Here is a 17,035-nt window from a genome sequence, read left to right as displayed (position 1 = left end):
TTGCTCTCCCTTTTCTTTGAGAAACAATCTTTCACATTTGAAAAGCAAAGGTTAGCTCACACCACTAATAATCTGTACACTTATTTATTGGGAGCTTTCACTAGAAGCATTACACATATTTTCACATTAAGCACAATGGCAGCCCAAAGCGTAACAGTGAATGTGACCCAAATGAGAGAGGTGATAAGAACCAAAGAAAAACCATACAACAGTACTGCCACAGTTGTGCTGTTCAGTAGTTCTGCAGAGTGACAAATTTATAGAATACACAAAAGGCTTCTAAAAATAAAGTTTAATATAAATATAAAACCAGAAGAATTAAAGATGAACTAAGTAAGTTCTCTACACTTCTAGATCCATTTCTGAAGAGAAATGCCTCTTCCTTTACAGTTTGCCTTTTGTAAATGAACTAAACAAACTGCCCCTGCCCTGCTGAATGCAGGAAATCATTTGCTTAACACCAAACATTGCATTCTCAGAAGATGGTTACAAAAGCACACATCAGCATGCAGGCTAATTTCCCCCCCTCCTCCACCTTTAAACACCCTTAAAAACAAGTCTCTGAAAATATAATTTAAAACAACATCGACACATGACTCGGAAAAGCTGCTCTGAGTCAGACAAAGCATATTGCACATTACTTGTACTGCAGTCCTGAGGTCCTTAAGGAAAAAGGACAGTCCAACAGTATTGCCTTCGAAGAAAAACATGACAGTGGTTGAGTATCAAAACTAAAGGTCTCACATTTCAGAAGTCTGTTTCTTGTAATACCCACATTGCAGTTAAACAAACAAAACCTCAACAATCTTCTCTGATCTCAACTGAAAAGGAAACGTGGGTATCTGACAGTAGGTGCGTCTCATTACAAAGTACTACACGATCTGCACTTCGTTCTTGGCTACATTTGCCAAGAGAACCAAGGTGATATTCAAGGAAACTAAGTCAGCATTGCCTTGTGCTGTAACTGAACCAATTTCCCAACAAAGTTAACCAGTTCCCTCTCTCCACCCACATTACCAGCAGTTTCTCTGTCCTAAAATTGAACTACTGCCACAAACTGTTGAGCCCAAACTATAAAATAACTGAACGGGATGAAGTTTTTGAGAGTTTTTCAAAGAAGATTTCTTCAAGTAACATTAAATCCCTGATAAAGCTTGTAAACAGTTTCACTATCTATAATCTCCAGTCTCAAAAAGCAGCAGCACGTTTAAGTTCCAAGATCACTTACACTTCTTAATGTTTCCGTTTGTTTGTTTCAAATAAGCAAAGGCAGAGCGGTGTTCTGCATTCAGTTCAGTAGCATCACATCTTGTTTCCAAGATGATTTTAAGACAAAGATTATTTGATAGTCTTCCAGCCTTTGTTCCTTTTACTGCACAGTCTTACTCCTGTACTGCCACTCCAGGTCAAAGAAAACTGAAGCGTTCAGTGCATCAACTTCTGCAGAAACAAAGAGCATCCACATTGCAGGATACTCTTTGTAGAAGCTTCCATTAGTATAATCTGCCACTGTTCAAAAGTCACATCCCCGGGAGAGAAAGAGAGCAATCTGTTTGAAATAACATCCTCCAAGAACATTGCTACTTAACCAGCAATTCAAGGCACGCTCTATAGCCTGAAATAAGACTTTAACACAAGCTCTCAGCCAACTCAGATTCATAGTCAATAAAGTGAGAACTAGAAAGTAGTAATCTCCGCAGAGTTACTATGCACGTGCCTTCTAAAGTTACATTTCATGAGGTATGTTACTGCATTTCTATTTCTCTTATTAAGAGAGAAAGGTACAATCCTTGGCAAAGGCACCCGGCTTCCAGTGACCAACGGATCCAGATCCATGTCGTGTGGATGAGTAAGACGTAAGGATTCTGTTCCTTCACAGCTCTCATTCAGCTACACGCTCCTTATCAATCACAGGGTCTTTTCTTCAGCTTTCACACGTGTCACCTTTTTCTTGCGCTGATATTTATCCATCAAAACACCCAGCTGGATAGGAATGGCAACCACTGAAGTAACTACTACCATAAGCCATGGAAATGCAGCGGCTGGGCTCCGTTCCTAAGGCCACCTGCACAGCAATAGGCATTTGGACATGCAGAGTCTGGGCAGACGGCTGCAGGTTGGCCTGAAGGGCAGCATAGGAGTGCAATGAGCTGTCAGCACTCCCAGCAAGCAGAGCACTGGGCCTGTGTGCCTGTAAGGAGTCACGATAAGCAGAGCACAAATCCTGCACTGGTGACTGGAACTGGGAAAGACTTGCTGGATGCTGGGCTAAAGGATGGTAACTAGATTGCTGAAACACAACTTGAGCAGTGGCTTCATGTCTCAGGCTTTCCATTACTTCCTGTTGCTCATGGTGAATCGTTACCTCTTTTTTTATACTACTGGCTTCTTTGATGTCGTTCTCATAATATCTGAAACAAATAAGTTAGATTCATCAACAGGAAAAATTCAGAGTTTGCATGTATTCCAAAACTTCGACCCATCAAGCTTTTTTTGCCCATAGATACATAGGATAGTTCACATGCTCACAGTTCATTTCTAATTATTCTGGTGAGATCTTCGTGTCCTAAGAAGGTTTATGAATAATTATTGCATCCCAAATATATTTACAATTGCACTTGCTATGGAAGGTTGTGAGACCTTGAAGTCCACAGCATGATTTTCTTAAGACAGTGTGGGTGGGTACCTGCAATGTATTAAAGAGTACAGCTAAAAGAAACACAGGAAAAACCCTGTAAGGTACCAGGAAGAAACATAATCGTGCGTTTAATAACCATTAGGGCGATCAATCAGTGAAACAAGTTGCTCGGTGAAACTGGGAAATCTGTGTCCTTTTTCTTGTGTATATTTTGTTTGTTTCAAACGAGCGTTAACAACTTGCTAAGAACACCAACTTGCATTTTGATCTTACATGAGCATCATTTCAATGCATTGGGCAAGGTGCTCCCAGGAGTAACACGTGAGCAATTCAAGCTGCGTTGTCCAGGCAGGAGAGATCTGCATACAGATGCGTGAGGCACACACAGAAGCTGCAGCAATCAGAGATGGACGAAAATGAAGGAAACTGTGATCTATGAAGGAATAAAAATAGCACAGGTTACTCTTACTGATCACTGCAGTGAGCCTACTAAGTAATACACGGCAACATAAGACACAGTTAAATCCTCATCTTTATTCCACACATCTCAAAGTAGCAACTCATAGCAATGAGAATTCAGTCAAAACTGGATGAAGCTTTACTGAAAGGCTTTGTGCTACTGGTGACTCGAGGCTTTTAATTCCAAAAAAAAGCTATGAAATATATGAAATAGACCAACTACGTTAAAGTTTTTACAGCTCACACTGTGTGTCAGATAACCATTTCTGATGGTCTTTCCAGTTATGAGTTCTAAGATGAAAAACAAAACAGGGTGTCCCACATTTCTGAGAAGAGATGAGACTAATCTGCAAGGGATGAACAACCAACTGCCATCTGAAACAGCCACTAAGTGGGACCCCGGTCTGCATAGATAATTTAGTGCAGTCCACATCATGACAGGTTTTAAAACCCTCCTCTCTTTCAGACTTCTGCCCTTCACCAAATGGACGATCATTCCAGCATAAACTAAATCTCTTACCTTGGACTGAGAAATCAAGGAAATAATATGCATATTTTTCCATAAACGCTTTGACTTTGGTTAGTGAGGTGATCGGCCAGCCATTGTGAAGGTCATTCTCACCAATAGATGCATAGAGGTAGTAGTCAATGTAGTGCGCTGCTGTTGGTATACACAGGTTCCAGTTGAAGTTTTCCAGAAGCAGCATTTCCATTCTAAGCAAATCTTTCTTGCTCAATACCACATTCACATTGCACATGTATGCCAGGTTATTTAAATGCTCCAATTTTGGAACTTGATCTTCTTTCTCTTCAAATTTACCTGTCAAAAAAGAAGCCATTCCTGTCTTTTCATAGATACACTAATGAACAGTTTACAGAACTGGAGATATGAACTGGACTCTGCAGTGCTACCAGAAATGAGTAAAACCTGAAGTGTGCTGACTGCAATGAGCAGATTTCAATATTAGATTACAGAAATATAATAGTTTATACCCTTGTTTCACAACAGATTTCAAGAGGCCTTCGTACCAAGGTAACTTGGGTCCTGCATTCCCATTATATGTTCCTACATCCACGTTAATAGCAGAACAGAGAAAAGAAAAGCAGCTCTTCATCTCAAGCTATGCACTGAATGAAATAAAAACCAAAATCCCACCACTATTCTGTCACATCATCTCTCTTCCTCTTGTCATTTTAGAGGCCAGTTTTTCCTAACTAACTGGAAGCAGACTGGTGAAAGGCATTCAGTAAAGTATGAAGAATAAAGGCAGTACGGGGGGGGGAAAAAACTAAAATAAAAAGATCTAATATTGAGGGAAAAAAATCTCCTTTGGGTATGAATACTGCCCTTTAGGTATGGAAGCTAAATGCTACAAAACAGAAGACGTTAAAAGCCCTGAGGCACCACCACCTTTGCCCTCGCTGCTTCATAATTTCTCTTTGTTCCATCCTGTCTTGAAGGCCTCATTAGCAAGGGTCAGTGAAAAGCTAGAAGAAGTACACTGTAGCCAAGTGATTAACATAAATAATTCCCATAAGATTAGCTGAGAGCATACATTTTTAGAGTCCAAATAGCTAAGAGAAGCCACGCCTTTATCTAATCTGCATTTACTAGGCTATTGAAACAGCAGTTATCTCTAGTAGTCCATTTGTACAGACAAATGTGATCTCGATCTTTACTATCCCCAAAAGAGACAAAAAAATAGTATAGGAAACTAAAAGCAGGTCTGCTACCCCCAGGATTTTGCCTATTAGTAACAAAGTGATCCATTGCTGCAAACTTAAGGAGGCCTTTTTAAATGTAGTGTTACCAAACCAAAATGACACAGCCACCTAACATGCCTTGCTCAAAAAGCAGGCAAGAATCAACCACCAGTAATAACTTTTTCCAGTACTGCTTAAATAACATTCTTGCTGAAAAGTTCCAACCCATTTGGTTAGGTGTACAGCTATTTGAAGTTATCCTGTAGCTATATGGAACTTCCTACGTTTCACTTTATGCCCGTTGTCCCTTGTTCTGTTGCTGGGCACCACCAATAAGAGCCTGGCTTCATCCACTTTGCTCCTGCTCAATAGACAGCAAGTGTCCAACCTTTGGCCTTACCCGAGCCATATATGAAATATACAATACAGTTACTCTATACAAGTAACAGAACTTCTTTTTTTGTGGTTTTTATTTAAATGTGACATCAATTGTTCCAGTAACGCTTCCTTTCCTCCCCAGACGGGTTTCCGTTCACCTTCAGATTACCATGAACAATTACCATTCATCTTCAGAATCAATACAGAGGAAATAACTGTTGATGACAGTAAACTTCAAAGCTTTCATAGTTGTTCTGGGGGGGGCTAATGTACCTGGCAGGAATTTCCAGATATCATCTCCAGTCATCTCACAGTGCATACCCAGAGGAAGAAATGTACATATTCCAACTAGAGAACACTTAGATGATTCCAGGGACACACACCCACGTTCCTCTTAACTGCAGCAAGTCCAGGCTGAACACGATTTGGCTGCCAACACAGTTTGTTCAGAGAAGCATCATCTTCCCACTCCCTCATCTCTTGCGTTTATTACTGTAGTAGGAAGCACTGTCACCATACAGTTTCCTAGGTGGGAAAACTGATGAGCCAGTTAAAATGCTCTCCTAGAACACAGCAAGAGAAATCAGCTCCAGCTAACTAAAAGCCAGCTGTGATCTGTGACATGAGAACACTGCTGTTGTGTGCCCAAAGACAGATGACAAAGTTGGTAGGTGGAAGTGAAAAAAAAAAACACACATCAGTTTGAGATTCTTCAGATCAACTAAATAACAGTTGGCAACAGTTTCTCTGAACTCACACAACTGCCCTCAATGCCCCCCAACAACAGAAAGAAAACCCACCACCCCCACACTTACATCGGAGATGTCACCTCACTACACAGAATCACAGAATGACCCGGGTTGGAAGGGACCTCAAGGATCATGTAGTTCCAACCCCCCTGCCCAGCAGGGCCACCAAACATACACCTTTACTAGATCAGGTTGCCCAGGGCCCCGTCCAACCTGGTCTTGAACACCTCCAAGGACGGGGCATCCACAACCTCCCTGGGCAGCCTGTTCCAGGGCCTAACCACTCTCCCACGTGTGAGAGACACCTAACTACACCTCACCTTGCTTGTGGTCTGCACACTGCCATTAACCTCCTGCTTTTCTCTAAGGAAACAATCAGAAAGAAGAAGGAGGCTTTCTCAAATGGTGTTCATAATGCAGAGTAACCTGTTGATACACATTCACCATTCATCTGGAGCGAGGTGAACACTGGTATTTCAAAGGACTGAACGTTACTTTTATGAAGATGACGGTTTGCTCTCCAAATATGTTAATATATGTTTTAATAAGTACAAGTGTCTTGCTACAGACTGAAGAGTAATTCTGCCGCAATCCTTCGCTGAACAAATAGGCCACTTCCTAATTATTTGCAGGAAGTCCTAATTATTGCATTTGCAGTGAAAAGCAAAAAAAGAAAAAGAAAAAACCCCAAAAATGGTTATATTCTTTGCTATAATGAGAAATGTCAGGTGAATACAGTATACCATTTATTCTACTTCTTATCATTTTGAGAATAAACTAAATCCTGGAATCCCCACTTGGCATAAAATGGCTTTCCCCAACTTGCACCAGTTCAAGCTACATGTACTGAAGCAGAAAGGCCTTACTGCACATTAGCGTGGCTCAAACAATGAACAACAACTTACTACACTCTCAAGAGTCTCCAGGTTTAAAACCTCACCTACACAAAGTGTTAGGTAGTAATTTTGTGCAAAGCTGCTTTGCTTCTATTTTTAGCTTTTTGCTTCTGCATGTTGGTAGGAAAGTTGGCTTTACAATTATTGATTTTTTCCCTTTCCTATAAAGGACGGTTCCATAACAGGATACATGAATGCTGCATAGAGCCAGTATCAGGTTTAGAAATAGTCTCATACTCATTAACTCACTGAGCTTGGAGCTGATCCCTGAATCAAACTGCCTTTAAAAATAAGTAATTAAAAATTGTGAAACATTTCCCCTCTTTCCCTCTGTTATCATAGGATGATTTGTCAACTTCCTTTCCCTTCACAGTTTCTGAGGGGCAATGTAAGGTTGCATTTGACTTCAGCCCCTTACTCAAGGACAACCTCAAACTTTGTTTCTTTTTAAATCCTAGATGCTACATAAGCCAGTTGTGCAGCCCTCCACCCAAGATCTTACCATTACATCTGACAACTCATAACAAGTTTGAGGGCACCAATGCCATCCCACCTTCACAACAGTGCAAATATAAGTTATAGCTATAAATCTTTCCTGAAAATCAGAAAGTTACTAGAAAGAACTGCTGAAGCACCAATTTTATGGCAGGGATGAATGGGAAAGAATACTCAAAAGTACCAGGTTTAAAGAAAATCCTGCTCTCTATTCCTGATGGCTCCTTTCAGCCGTGTCCCTGCAGAATAAAGCAACATTGCTGTGAGGCATCTTGCAGTTACAAGGTTACACATACAAAAATGGAGTGTTCTTGAGGAAAAAAGAGAGTATAGGTAACAGAAAGAAAGCACATCTCCACTGGGATAGTTTGCTGCCTGTTTTCTAGCACATAGGAGCTCAAAGGTTCAGGTAAGCAGAACTTCAACAGCTCTTCCAGACAAAGCCTCACTTAGTCTGTCATAAAACTGCACCTACAGAAACTATTTCAGTTTCTCTTTCCTCCGATTTTAACACTGACTTTTCTGCAACACGAACAAGGAACAATCCATACAATTCACTATCAACAACACCAATGCTTAAATACACTATATGCATATTATAGTAAAACATTGTTTGTTTTTACCATTATCTCAGCAGATAAAGCTCTTCAGGGCATTCCCCACAAGGAAAAGCATTGACAAACTTGTATCCCGAGCAATAAATACATAATATCACCTTTCCTCAACAAATCCTTTCTGGGTCTTTTTTTTTTTCCTTTCACCTTAATGGGTATGACTGCCTGGCAGTTTCCAGCCATGGATGCTGCAGTTTGCATAACTTTTGTTGCCTACAACAATAGCGTGCTGCTCTGCCTGGCTCCCATATGGCAGGATAATTTCCTTGTAACCTAGAAACAGAGTTTGCAAGTCTGCAATTCCTTGAGGCACCAGCCTCACTTTCTTCCACATGCACATCACTGCCTGCAGAGATTCCAAGAAAATATTAACCACAAACATTCAAGGTCGTTTGCCAAATGGATGCCAACACCAGAACTTCAGAGTTACACAGCAATGACTAGCAATATGCATCCCAGTACCATTAACATACCTACTGAGAACATCACAGAATCACTACAGTTGGAAAAGACCTCTAAGATCATCCAGTCCAACCATCCACCTACCACCAGTATTTCCCACTAATCCATGACAACCTCATTACTACTTCTAAACATATAAAGAAAACGATTGGAAGCGGTTACCATGCAGTTTTCTGTGTTAAGATATGCAAGGAGAACAACCATCTGCTCAGAGAAGGGAAGAAAAGCCACAGTAAGTAGGAGCCAACTTACTTGCTAGGAGAAGACAAGCAAATGAGGTGATGTACAGTTGCTTGACAGTGATATCATAGCGATCCATGAAGAGGTCCAGTAAGTAGATAGCGAGGTGCCGGGCTGTAGGGCAGAGATTGCAACGGTTGCTGAGGACGGTCAAGAGGTCAATGAAGTAACGGCGCATCCCAATCTGTGGTGAATGGGCCTTATACAGAGGCAGGTTAAGTTCCTACAGGGATAGGAGAGAGGGGGGTAAGTAGAACTGAAGTAGAAGTACTGAAACATCCCATCACATCATCTGGAATCCTAAACACCCTCCACCTGCTATGGCAAACAGGTAGCAAACACAGCACTGTGACTGACATGGATTGACATGAATTTTGGCAAAATTCAGCATTTTTCATGCTGATGTATGACAGCGGTATAAAAGCTAACCATATGAACTGTTCCATATGTGATATAGAAATCTTGATTTTAAAGGCAGAATTATTGAAGTTTTTGGTCTGCCCATGCTTCATCTGAAAGCGTTTCACGCAAATTTGTAGCCACTGTATGAGGGAGGGAGTAAAGATCCTATGGAACACCCACAAGTTAATGCCACTTTAGTGTTAAGTAGCCAGACCTAAAATCGAGGTGGACTGAATACATGTGGATTGGCATAGATAAAAGGAAACAAACTATTTCAACATGGTGCTACTCAGTAAATCAGATTCCACTTCTAGATCATTTTTGTACTTCATGCATTTGAAAAGGAATTAGAAGCTGCATAGAACCGCAAGATAAACATGTCTTATAGCAGAACACAAAGTAGTACGTAGAGCAGTAATTCTACAAAACAAATGCAGAGTTGAAAAGATGAGATCAGAGGAAGCATCCACGCTGGGGTGCTGCTTGCTGAAGGGCACCTCCCTGCACAGCTGGAGCAGTGCCTGCCCATGCTCTCCCATCATCTCGCTGGAGGAAGCATTCCGTGAGAAGGTTCAGCTTGTCAGGAGAAAATAGCTGCACAGTCAGGCTCAAAGGGGTGCACATGACTGGAAACCAGAGAGGCTCGTTACCAAGAAGCAGCTCACAAAGACAGCAAGCTGGGCGCTGTTACAGATGATTGCTTACCAGGCCTCTTTTACCTCCCCCCCCCCAGGGCTGAACAGACACACGCTGCAGACAGGCAAGAAGCCCTTTGAAACCTGGGGCAGCATCCACTGAAGGATTACAAAAAATCCCCCAGCAGTAACATCTTATAAAGAAGGGACAATGAAACACGACTCTCATTGTTTTAAGCCTAAAAACATCCCATAACACCCACCACCACAACCATCTTACATAGCAGGATTTCCATCCATCAGTAGGACATGGGTTGAGAGCAAGTTTCATTCAGAGAGCAAGTATAGAATAATTTCCAATGCTTAGAATTTACCTCCATCGCCAGTAAAGCAACAGAGAAGAAGCTGGGAGCCCTGCTGGTCCTTCTGTATGCTGCTGCTGCTTGCCATAGCCTGCTGGCTCCTATCTCCCTCCACCACCTGGCTGTGGTTGCTGGCAGTCAATGCACTGAAACACTGAGCATGGCAGCATGGGCTCACATGTGGCTTTGGGCTGACTGACTGAGCTCCCTCAACAGTTGTCAGTCAGTGCCTCTCAGCTAAAAGCCTCCATGCCGGCAGCAAACAGCATTTAGAATTATCGCCATTTGTCATGTTTTGAGATAATTAAAGCTTGCATGGGTGAGGTGGTGAGTGGGCTGAAAGAGAAGCAGCTTTAAGAGCAAAGGCAATTATAAGCCAGCTCCTATCAGCTTCAAAACCTGACCTTCTTTTAGAAGGGAATCGGTGTAAACATGTTTAAGTGGTGCTAAAGATGACAAATCTTCAGCAGTCACAGCTGAAGGGCAGCCAGGCTGCAGGCAGCCCCCAGGTGGTAACCTGACTGCTTCCTGCACTGCTCATTGACCCAAAGAACCAGACTTCACCTGTGGGTCAGTTGGCTTCACAACTGGGCTGAGCAAACATTTCAGAGCCATCCTGGAGGAGATGCTGAGCAACAAGACTTCAGAGAAGCAGAGTAAGCAAACCTCATGAAGTTTAGGCTTCTTGAGCTAGATTAGCCAACCACAACTGAAGAGGGGAGGAAGGAAATCGAGCACGATGATGTCCTCCAGCTCCCCTCCAGCAGCTGCTCCAGTCCAGCACTTAGTGTGGTCAGAGCACTACACCACAGTGTTTGGGTGTTCAACACAGCAAGAAGTTGCATCCCATTTCTTTTCAGCACAACTCCTCCCCACATGTAAAGCCAGAAATAAATTGACAAAAGGCAGAAAAGTTATAACTTAACAAGTGATGTGACATTATAGTAATAACTCCTACTAATAACGATCAGCTCTCAGAACAAAAGTGAAATTCATCAACTCACAAGCTTCTTGACAAAGGAAAAATGAGCCTCTGTGGCAAACATTCCTCAGGTTCTGACATTCATAAAGATATTAACTGAAACTGCTTTTCTATCATGTCTAAGTACTTCAGCCTGGCTCTGTTCTCCCCCCCAAGGTGACCCACACAGCATCTCCTGACTCCCTGCAGCCATGCAGGCTCAAAGAAAGGCAAAGATAAGTGACAGCGAAGCACTCTTCAGGTATGGCCAGCAGGATGTGTTTCCTCTCAAAGCAAAAATGCATGGTAAATGCCTGCAAAACAGCCCCTTGCTTTGCCTGGGCAAGCACGAGCTGTGCTGTCCTGTAACACAGACCAACCTTTATAGCTGTTCAAAGTAACAGTGATTAAGGTCAGTAGAGGATTCAGTGTGAATTACGATGTGTAGACACTTAAATGAAGATTCCATCATATTACTAAGAAAAAAAGCATCAGACCGGGACTGTATTTCAACTGTGCTTAAAATCATTTTGATCTTATTCTGCCCTTCAGCACCTTACAACAGTCTGAAATATTTGCCATTTGAGGGAACACCAGACTGCTATTGTGCTTGAAAAATGTATCTCTTCCTGCATTTCACTGCGGTGTTTTATCAGACGTTTCATTAAGTCCTTCTTACACAACCCAAAGCATTCAGAACTCAGCAACCGATCTGTGAAGGATCAGAGAAAGAAGTGTGAAAATCGAAATTCCAACTTGAAGGAAGGAAGGAAAGAAAAAGGTCATGAATAACCATGTACTTAGAACACCTGTTCCTTTCAGCTCTATGCATATGCTGCCATCTACAACATAAGCAGGTTACAGCCAGAGGCCAGTAATGCTATTGTCACTGGTTTGGAAAAAAAAAAGTAATCTAGCTTTTGAAGTGAGCAGATTATGCTTTTGTTGCTGGACCTGCCAGTTTGGGGAAAAGCCTGATATTAGTAAACCTCAGTGCCTCTAACACCTTTTTTTCTTTCAGCTGATTCAAAGTGGAAAAGCTCGTCAGAATGAAAGGTTAAAGCTTTATCCTCTTGATTAATTGAAGTGACAGTGTCCACATCCTTTTGAATGCACGCAGGTATCTGGGACCCCTGAAGTTCTCATCTAGAGCTCATTAGAAAAAGAAAGTGAACCCCACACCAGAAGCACCACCTGCACAGTGCCCTATTGCCTGCCTTCTTCTGCAGCACAGCCCACTGGATCTGCACCAATCCCACCTTCGGGCAGTGCCAGGCAGATCTGAGCACATCAGACTTCCACCAGCGCTCATTTAGTGTTGACGGGATCACAAGCTTTTACAATAACAAGGACACAAGTGGACTGGATAGAAGACAAAACAGTGCCCATTACATCACGGCCTTCAGGCCAGCAACAGGTCAAGCAAACCTGGTGCTTCAGCAGAACTCAAGTTAAATATGAGGACAGAAACACAGGCTCTTATGCATGCAAGAAGAGGAAAAGTTTGTTCTCTAGCAACCTTTAACATGGCCTCAGCAGTTTCCTGCACTGCTTCTAGCAGGATGATTTGGAACTGCAAGAGGTGCACTCATGGTGAAGAAAAAGGGCCCCTCCACAGGAGCACAACAAGCTCTGTGCATGGCAGTCCTGCTCCAGGTTGTGGACTTGGTTTGAGGAAAGAGCTGCATGTCAAAGAAACACTTCACAGCTGTGAACAGCAGTTCGCAATAAAGCCCAAGAGGAGATGGGAGACAGGTGTGGAGGAGCTTTCACATAGAGGAACTCAGACATTTACCACTTAAAGGACTGTTTGCTTTCAGCAAGAAGGGGATCAGCACTCCTCACCTGTCTGAAAGTAACTCCGGACTGACACTTTGACGGCCTTTAAAGAGATCAAGTTACAATATTAACCTTTTAAATACTTAAAAAGAAGTTCCTTCAAAATTTGGCCCTGCTCTGGGAAGCCACACAAGAGACGAATAAAAAGGGAAATGCAGACAGATCCAGTAATTCTCATTAATTGCAGGAAATGAACATATCCTGTGAGGAAACAGCCCAACATAGTACACCAACAGCAGCCACACATCCCTCCATTTTCAGGGACATTCACACTGCTTTCTGAAGTACAGGATTCTCTCAGACACCAAAAACAAACCACTACACACTGACCTGTTACTCTGCTTTCCCCACTTGCTGATTATTTAGAGCTACTAAAGAAGAGTGCAGGGTAAATGTGCTGCAGGAGTTCCATTTCCATTCATAAAGCTCCAACTTTCAGTGTGGGGCAGCAGCCTGGTCCAATCAGTACCTTTCCATTAGCACCTATTTCTGCAATGGCCCTACTTTACCACAGCACTGATACTTCACTAGTTGGACAATTCAGGGGCTATTAATTTAGTTCACGTTTAGACAGAGCCTTTGGGAAGCAGCATTTTTCAGCTGTCTGACTGAGAATTCAGGTATAGCCCACACATCATTCAGCATCTGCTGTCATGCAGAACGCATCCATCAGAACAGCACACAACATCTGGCACTAAGCAGCCAACTTCTAAAGAGCTCAACAAGAACTTCGATCCAAGGGGGTGGGAATAACACTTGTGCAGTTAACATAAAAACACGGTTGTTTCAATCCGCATCTCAATCACTTCTAGTGTTCTAGGAAAAGTGTTGCATTACCTTGCATTTCACACTTTAAACAGACTTAAATATATACTTTAATGAAGCAGGACAGCCTGCTGCATACATTTCAACCTCCCTGACAATTATTAAGCAACTTTCCTATCATACTCGCATGCTCCAACTAAGATCCATTTCTTCTGACCCAAGACAGACTGTTCCTCACTATGACCCTTCAGAAAGCATCTTAAAGCAGGGAAGTCATTCATGCTGACGGTACCATTGCATTAATTTTTTGCACCCCAGTATCAATAAGGCAATACACTAACAGTGCACTGACACACAACAGCTTGAATGGAGACACAGCAGCAAGATGCATCCAGAAAGAAACGCATCTGAAGAATGAAATGGTTGATCAAAAGGCAGCGGATACACAGAATTAACAAACAAACACACCAAAGTGACCCCCAGCCCCTCTGCACTCCAACACTGGATGCCAGTCGTTCTTCTTGCCCCACTGAAGGGGCCTGGCCCACTCAGAACCTGGGAATATGGCATCACCTGACATCATTTATTGCTACACGGCAGTAAGGAACATCCAAAGGGTAACTTCTTTAGCCATAGCTTTACTGACTTCAGGCTGTCTTACATACAGACAGTCACTAATGGTGTGGACTCGCTTTCATGCTACTCAACCACCTGTGTTTAGGGTTTACTTCGAGCTGTGAATCTACCTGGAGAAACAGCAGCTTTAGTTTTACCTGCTTTCAATAAAGGTACACTAAGTCTTAAAAACAGTGCCAGACTGCTTTGCTTATTGCAAACATACAGCTGGCTTTCCAATCAACGTGTAAGGGACACTGAGCTTCAAGAAATAGCTTTGCATGCCCGTTTGTGCATATGCCCATTCCCCTACTGCCCACCCAGGCACAACGTCCCAAATCTTAGCGCTTATCTATGTGCAAAGAAGCAAAGCCGTTTCTCCAGACCCTGCAACACGTTGCCTTTCCTTTCGCAGTACAACACCCGCGTCCCTCCCAGCGTCTAATAGAACAAGTCCCCACCCCGGCTAAGTTACACAGTCACAGCTACCGAGGAGCTGCGGGGATCTGCAGGCTGCCCTTAGCTCAGGGCTGACTTTGAACAAGTTGCGATGGAAGCAGCTCCCGACAGCCCCGCTGAAGGCACAGCGCGGTCACCGCTTCTCCTGGGGAGGGGGCACAACGGAGAGCAAAGCTGAAGGAAAGGAACAAAGCAGAAGGAGCAAACCTTCGTCCTCAGGGTCTGATGGATGTCTGCCGCCAGCTCCCCTCTCCACCACTGCTCCTCCATCCTTTTTCTTCCCATCCAGACAAAGCTCTGGGAGGCAGACGGGGCACCACGGGGACGGACAAACAGAGCGGACGAGCCGCTTCCGCCGCTCCCCCCCCAACCCCCGTCGCTCTGACCGTTGCTGCCGCCCGCGGCCGAGAGGGGAGAGGAGGGGAAGAAAGACAGCGCTGCTCTGGGGTTAATGGGCTGTAATTAACAGCTGCCCGCCCCGGAGGGACATCGCCGACCCCTCCGTGCCTCCGACAGCGGCACCTGCGCGCTCCCGGAGCCCCAAGGGGGGAGCGGAGCCCCCGCCCCGATGGTGCGGCACCGACGGCACGTGGCTGCCCGGCTCCTCGTGACCTCAAGTGTTAACGGGAGACACGGGCTTTGTTCTCGTTTTGTGCTTCCTCACTCGAGATGCCTCACCTTTAGCTACCGGGCCGTGTAGGCTGCAGTGGTCTGGCTACAATTTCAGCCCAGCTGTCACCGTTTTGCCGCGGGGCTCGTTTCCACATCCCAGCTTGATGCTCAAACTGCCAGGCACCACATAGCTTCGTTCTCAGGCCTCTGAGAGGGTTATTTACGTCCGATGGGCGTTTCAGGATGAAATCCCCCACCATGCGTTTCTCAGCGCTGTTTCAGCAATTCTAACAAGCCAAAATAAATAAGGAAATAAATAAAAGATCACCCTACAGCCTGTACCAAAACCACACGGCTGATCTGCTCAGGATGAAATTGCCATGAACAAACTTCCCAGGCCGAGCAGCAGTTTTCCCTTCTGGAGAATTAGACTCCAGTTTCAGCAATAGTTTTGGGGCGTTCTGTCTGCACAGAACTTTGCTAAACAAACAAACAAACCCTCATGAAATGCTTTCTTCATTGGTTTCCAAAAGGAAAGAAGCAGAAAACCTGCACGCTTCCATAGCAGTTAATATCGTCGTTGATTTCAGTGCTCCTGGTGAGCAGTTATCCCGGTGAGAACATCCCCAGTTTATGGTCAGCTTTCTGCCTTGGCCCTGCTGTAAAAGCCAAGCAATGCAGTTAAGTGGCGATGGCCATTAAAACCGCAGATAAAAGCTGCCACCAAGTGTCCGTAAGAAACAATTTTCTCCTATTTTCTTTCAAGTACATCCAATTACCCCGCTATCCCTTAAACAAAGTACTTGAGTGCCCTAATTTAAGCAACAAAACCACTTTTTCCCCCCTCTCTTTTCATTTAAAACTGAACACAAAACATGTTGAAGTCTGAGCGTTTCTTACAAATAACCCATATGGATGTATTCATTTGCTATCAGTTTTTGTTAGTTTTTTAACTCTATAGCATCTCAACACTATTCTCAACTTTAATACTGTTGAATAATATTGTTCTAAAGCAATTGAGCACAGCCTCGATATACCTTTTCCATCTGAATGGGACCCGTTCAGGGCAGGAACAGGTTCTGATGTAATGGGTGCAGCCAAGGTTAAAATACAGGCCTCAGCCACATCAGAAATACGTGTATTAAACTTGCAAGTGGTTTAGCAAACAGTCTGAAAAAAGAACAAAAAGAAAAATCCCAGGAGAACTCCCAAAGTAAATAGACTTACTGAGAGCTCACATTCACTTAGAGAACGTTTAGCATTATTAATAAGGCATGGCTGGGTAAAGCACAGGGACAGCCACTGAGACTTAAGTGATGTACGCCTAGTTTTAAGTCAGCGGTATCATCAGCACTATGGAGGTTTTCTTTAAGTATCAGTTTAAACTGAGGAAATAAGCAGCTTTACCACTATCCCACTATTCTGGATGCTATAGCAATGAAATGCATTCAGGCTGAACAAAATTACCTAAAAATAGCTAAGGTACAAGCCTTCAGTCTAACAGACAGGGTTCAAGCAACTATGTTTTACCTGCTGGCACAGTGGGCTTCAGCTGGGGAAGAACACAGTGGAAATGCTGCATTGCAGAGGCTGCACCTGCATCAGTCAGCAAGGAGCTGGAGTGTTCTTGGTGGAAAAGAAAGGGCTTCTTATCCAAGTCCCACGCACAGAGCCCTTGGCTGAGCTCTGCAGCTCCAGCTGCCCACCCCCACCTGCTACCAGAGGCAGAGAACTGCTCTGGTGCCCATCA

At 43.6% G+C, this 17,035-nt stretch overlaps 1 protein-coding gene across 4 annotated transcripts; it reads right to left on the bottom strand.

Moving 5' to 3' along the window:
* Positions 1 to 68: 68 nt before the first annotated feature.
* CCNJL (cyclin J like) lies at positions 69 to 15,572 on the bottom strand. Of its 4 annotated transcripts, none has more exons than XM_085518844.1 (5): positions 15,352 to 15,572; positions 8,648 to 8,858; positions 3,618 to 3,917; positions 2,912 to 3,071; positions 69 to 2,411 (listed from the first exon to the last, which is right to left on the bottom strand). In XM_085518844.1, the coding sequence occupies exons 2-5, from the start codon at positions 8,811 to 8,813 to the stop codon at positions 1,964 to 1,966; spliced, it is 1,074 nt and encodes a 357-aa protein (XP_085374970.1). In that variant the 5' UTR covers positions 8,814 to 8,858; positions 15,352 to 15,572; the 3' UTR covers positions 69 to 1,963. The 4 variants fall into 4 exon arrangements, with proteins under 4 accessions (XP_085374970.1, XP_015731553.1, XP_085374972.1 ...); XM_015876067.3 differs by lacking the exon at positions 15,352 to 15,572 and adding an exon at positions 14,881 to 15,251; XM_085518846.1 differs by lacking the exon at positions 15,352 to 15,572 and adding an exon at positions 10,047 to 10,166.
* Positions 15,573 to 17,035: the final 1,463 nt, after the last annotated feature.

This window comes from Coturnix japonica, chromosome 18, assembly GCF_054131305.1.
Source record: "Coturnix japonica strain WE chromosome 18, WE-NBRP24, whole genome shotgun sequence".
NCBI classification, from domain to species: Eukaryota; Metazoa; Chordata; class Aves; order Galliformes; family Phasianidae; genus Coturnix; species Coturnix japonica.
The sequence above is the reverse complement of the archived record's forward strand: the minus strand, read 5'-3'. Positions and strand labels throughout refer to the sequence as shown.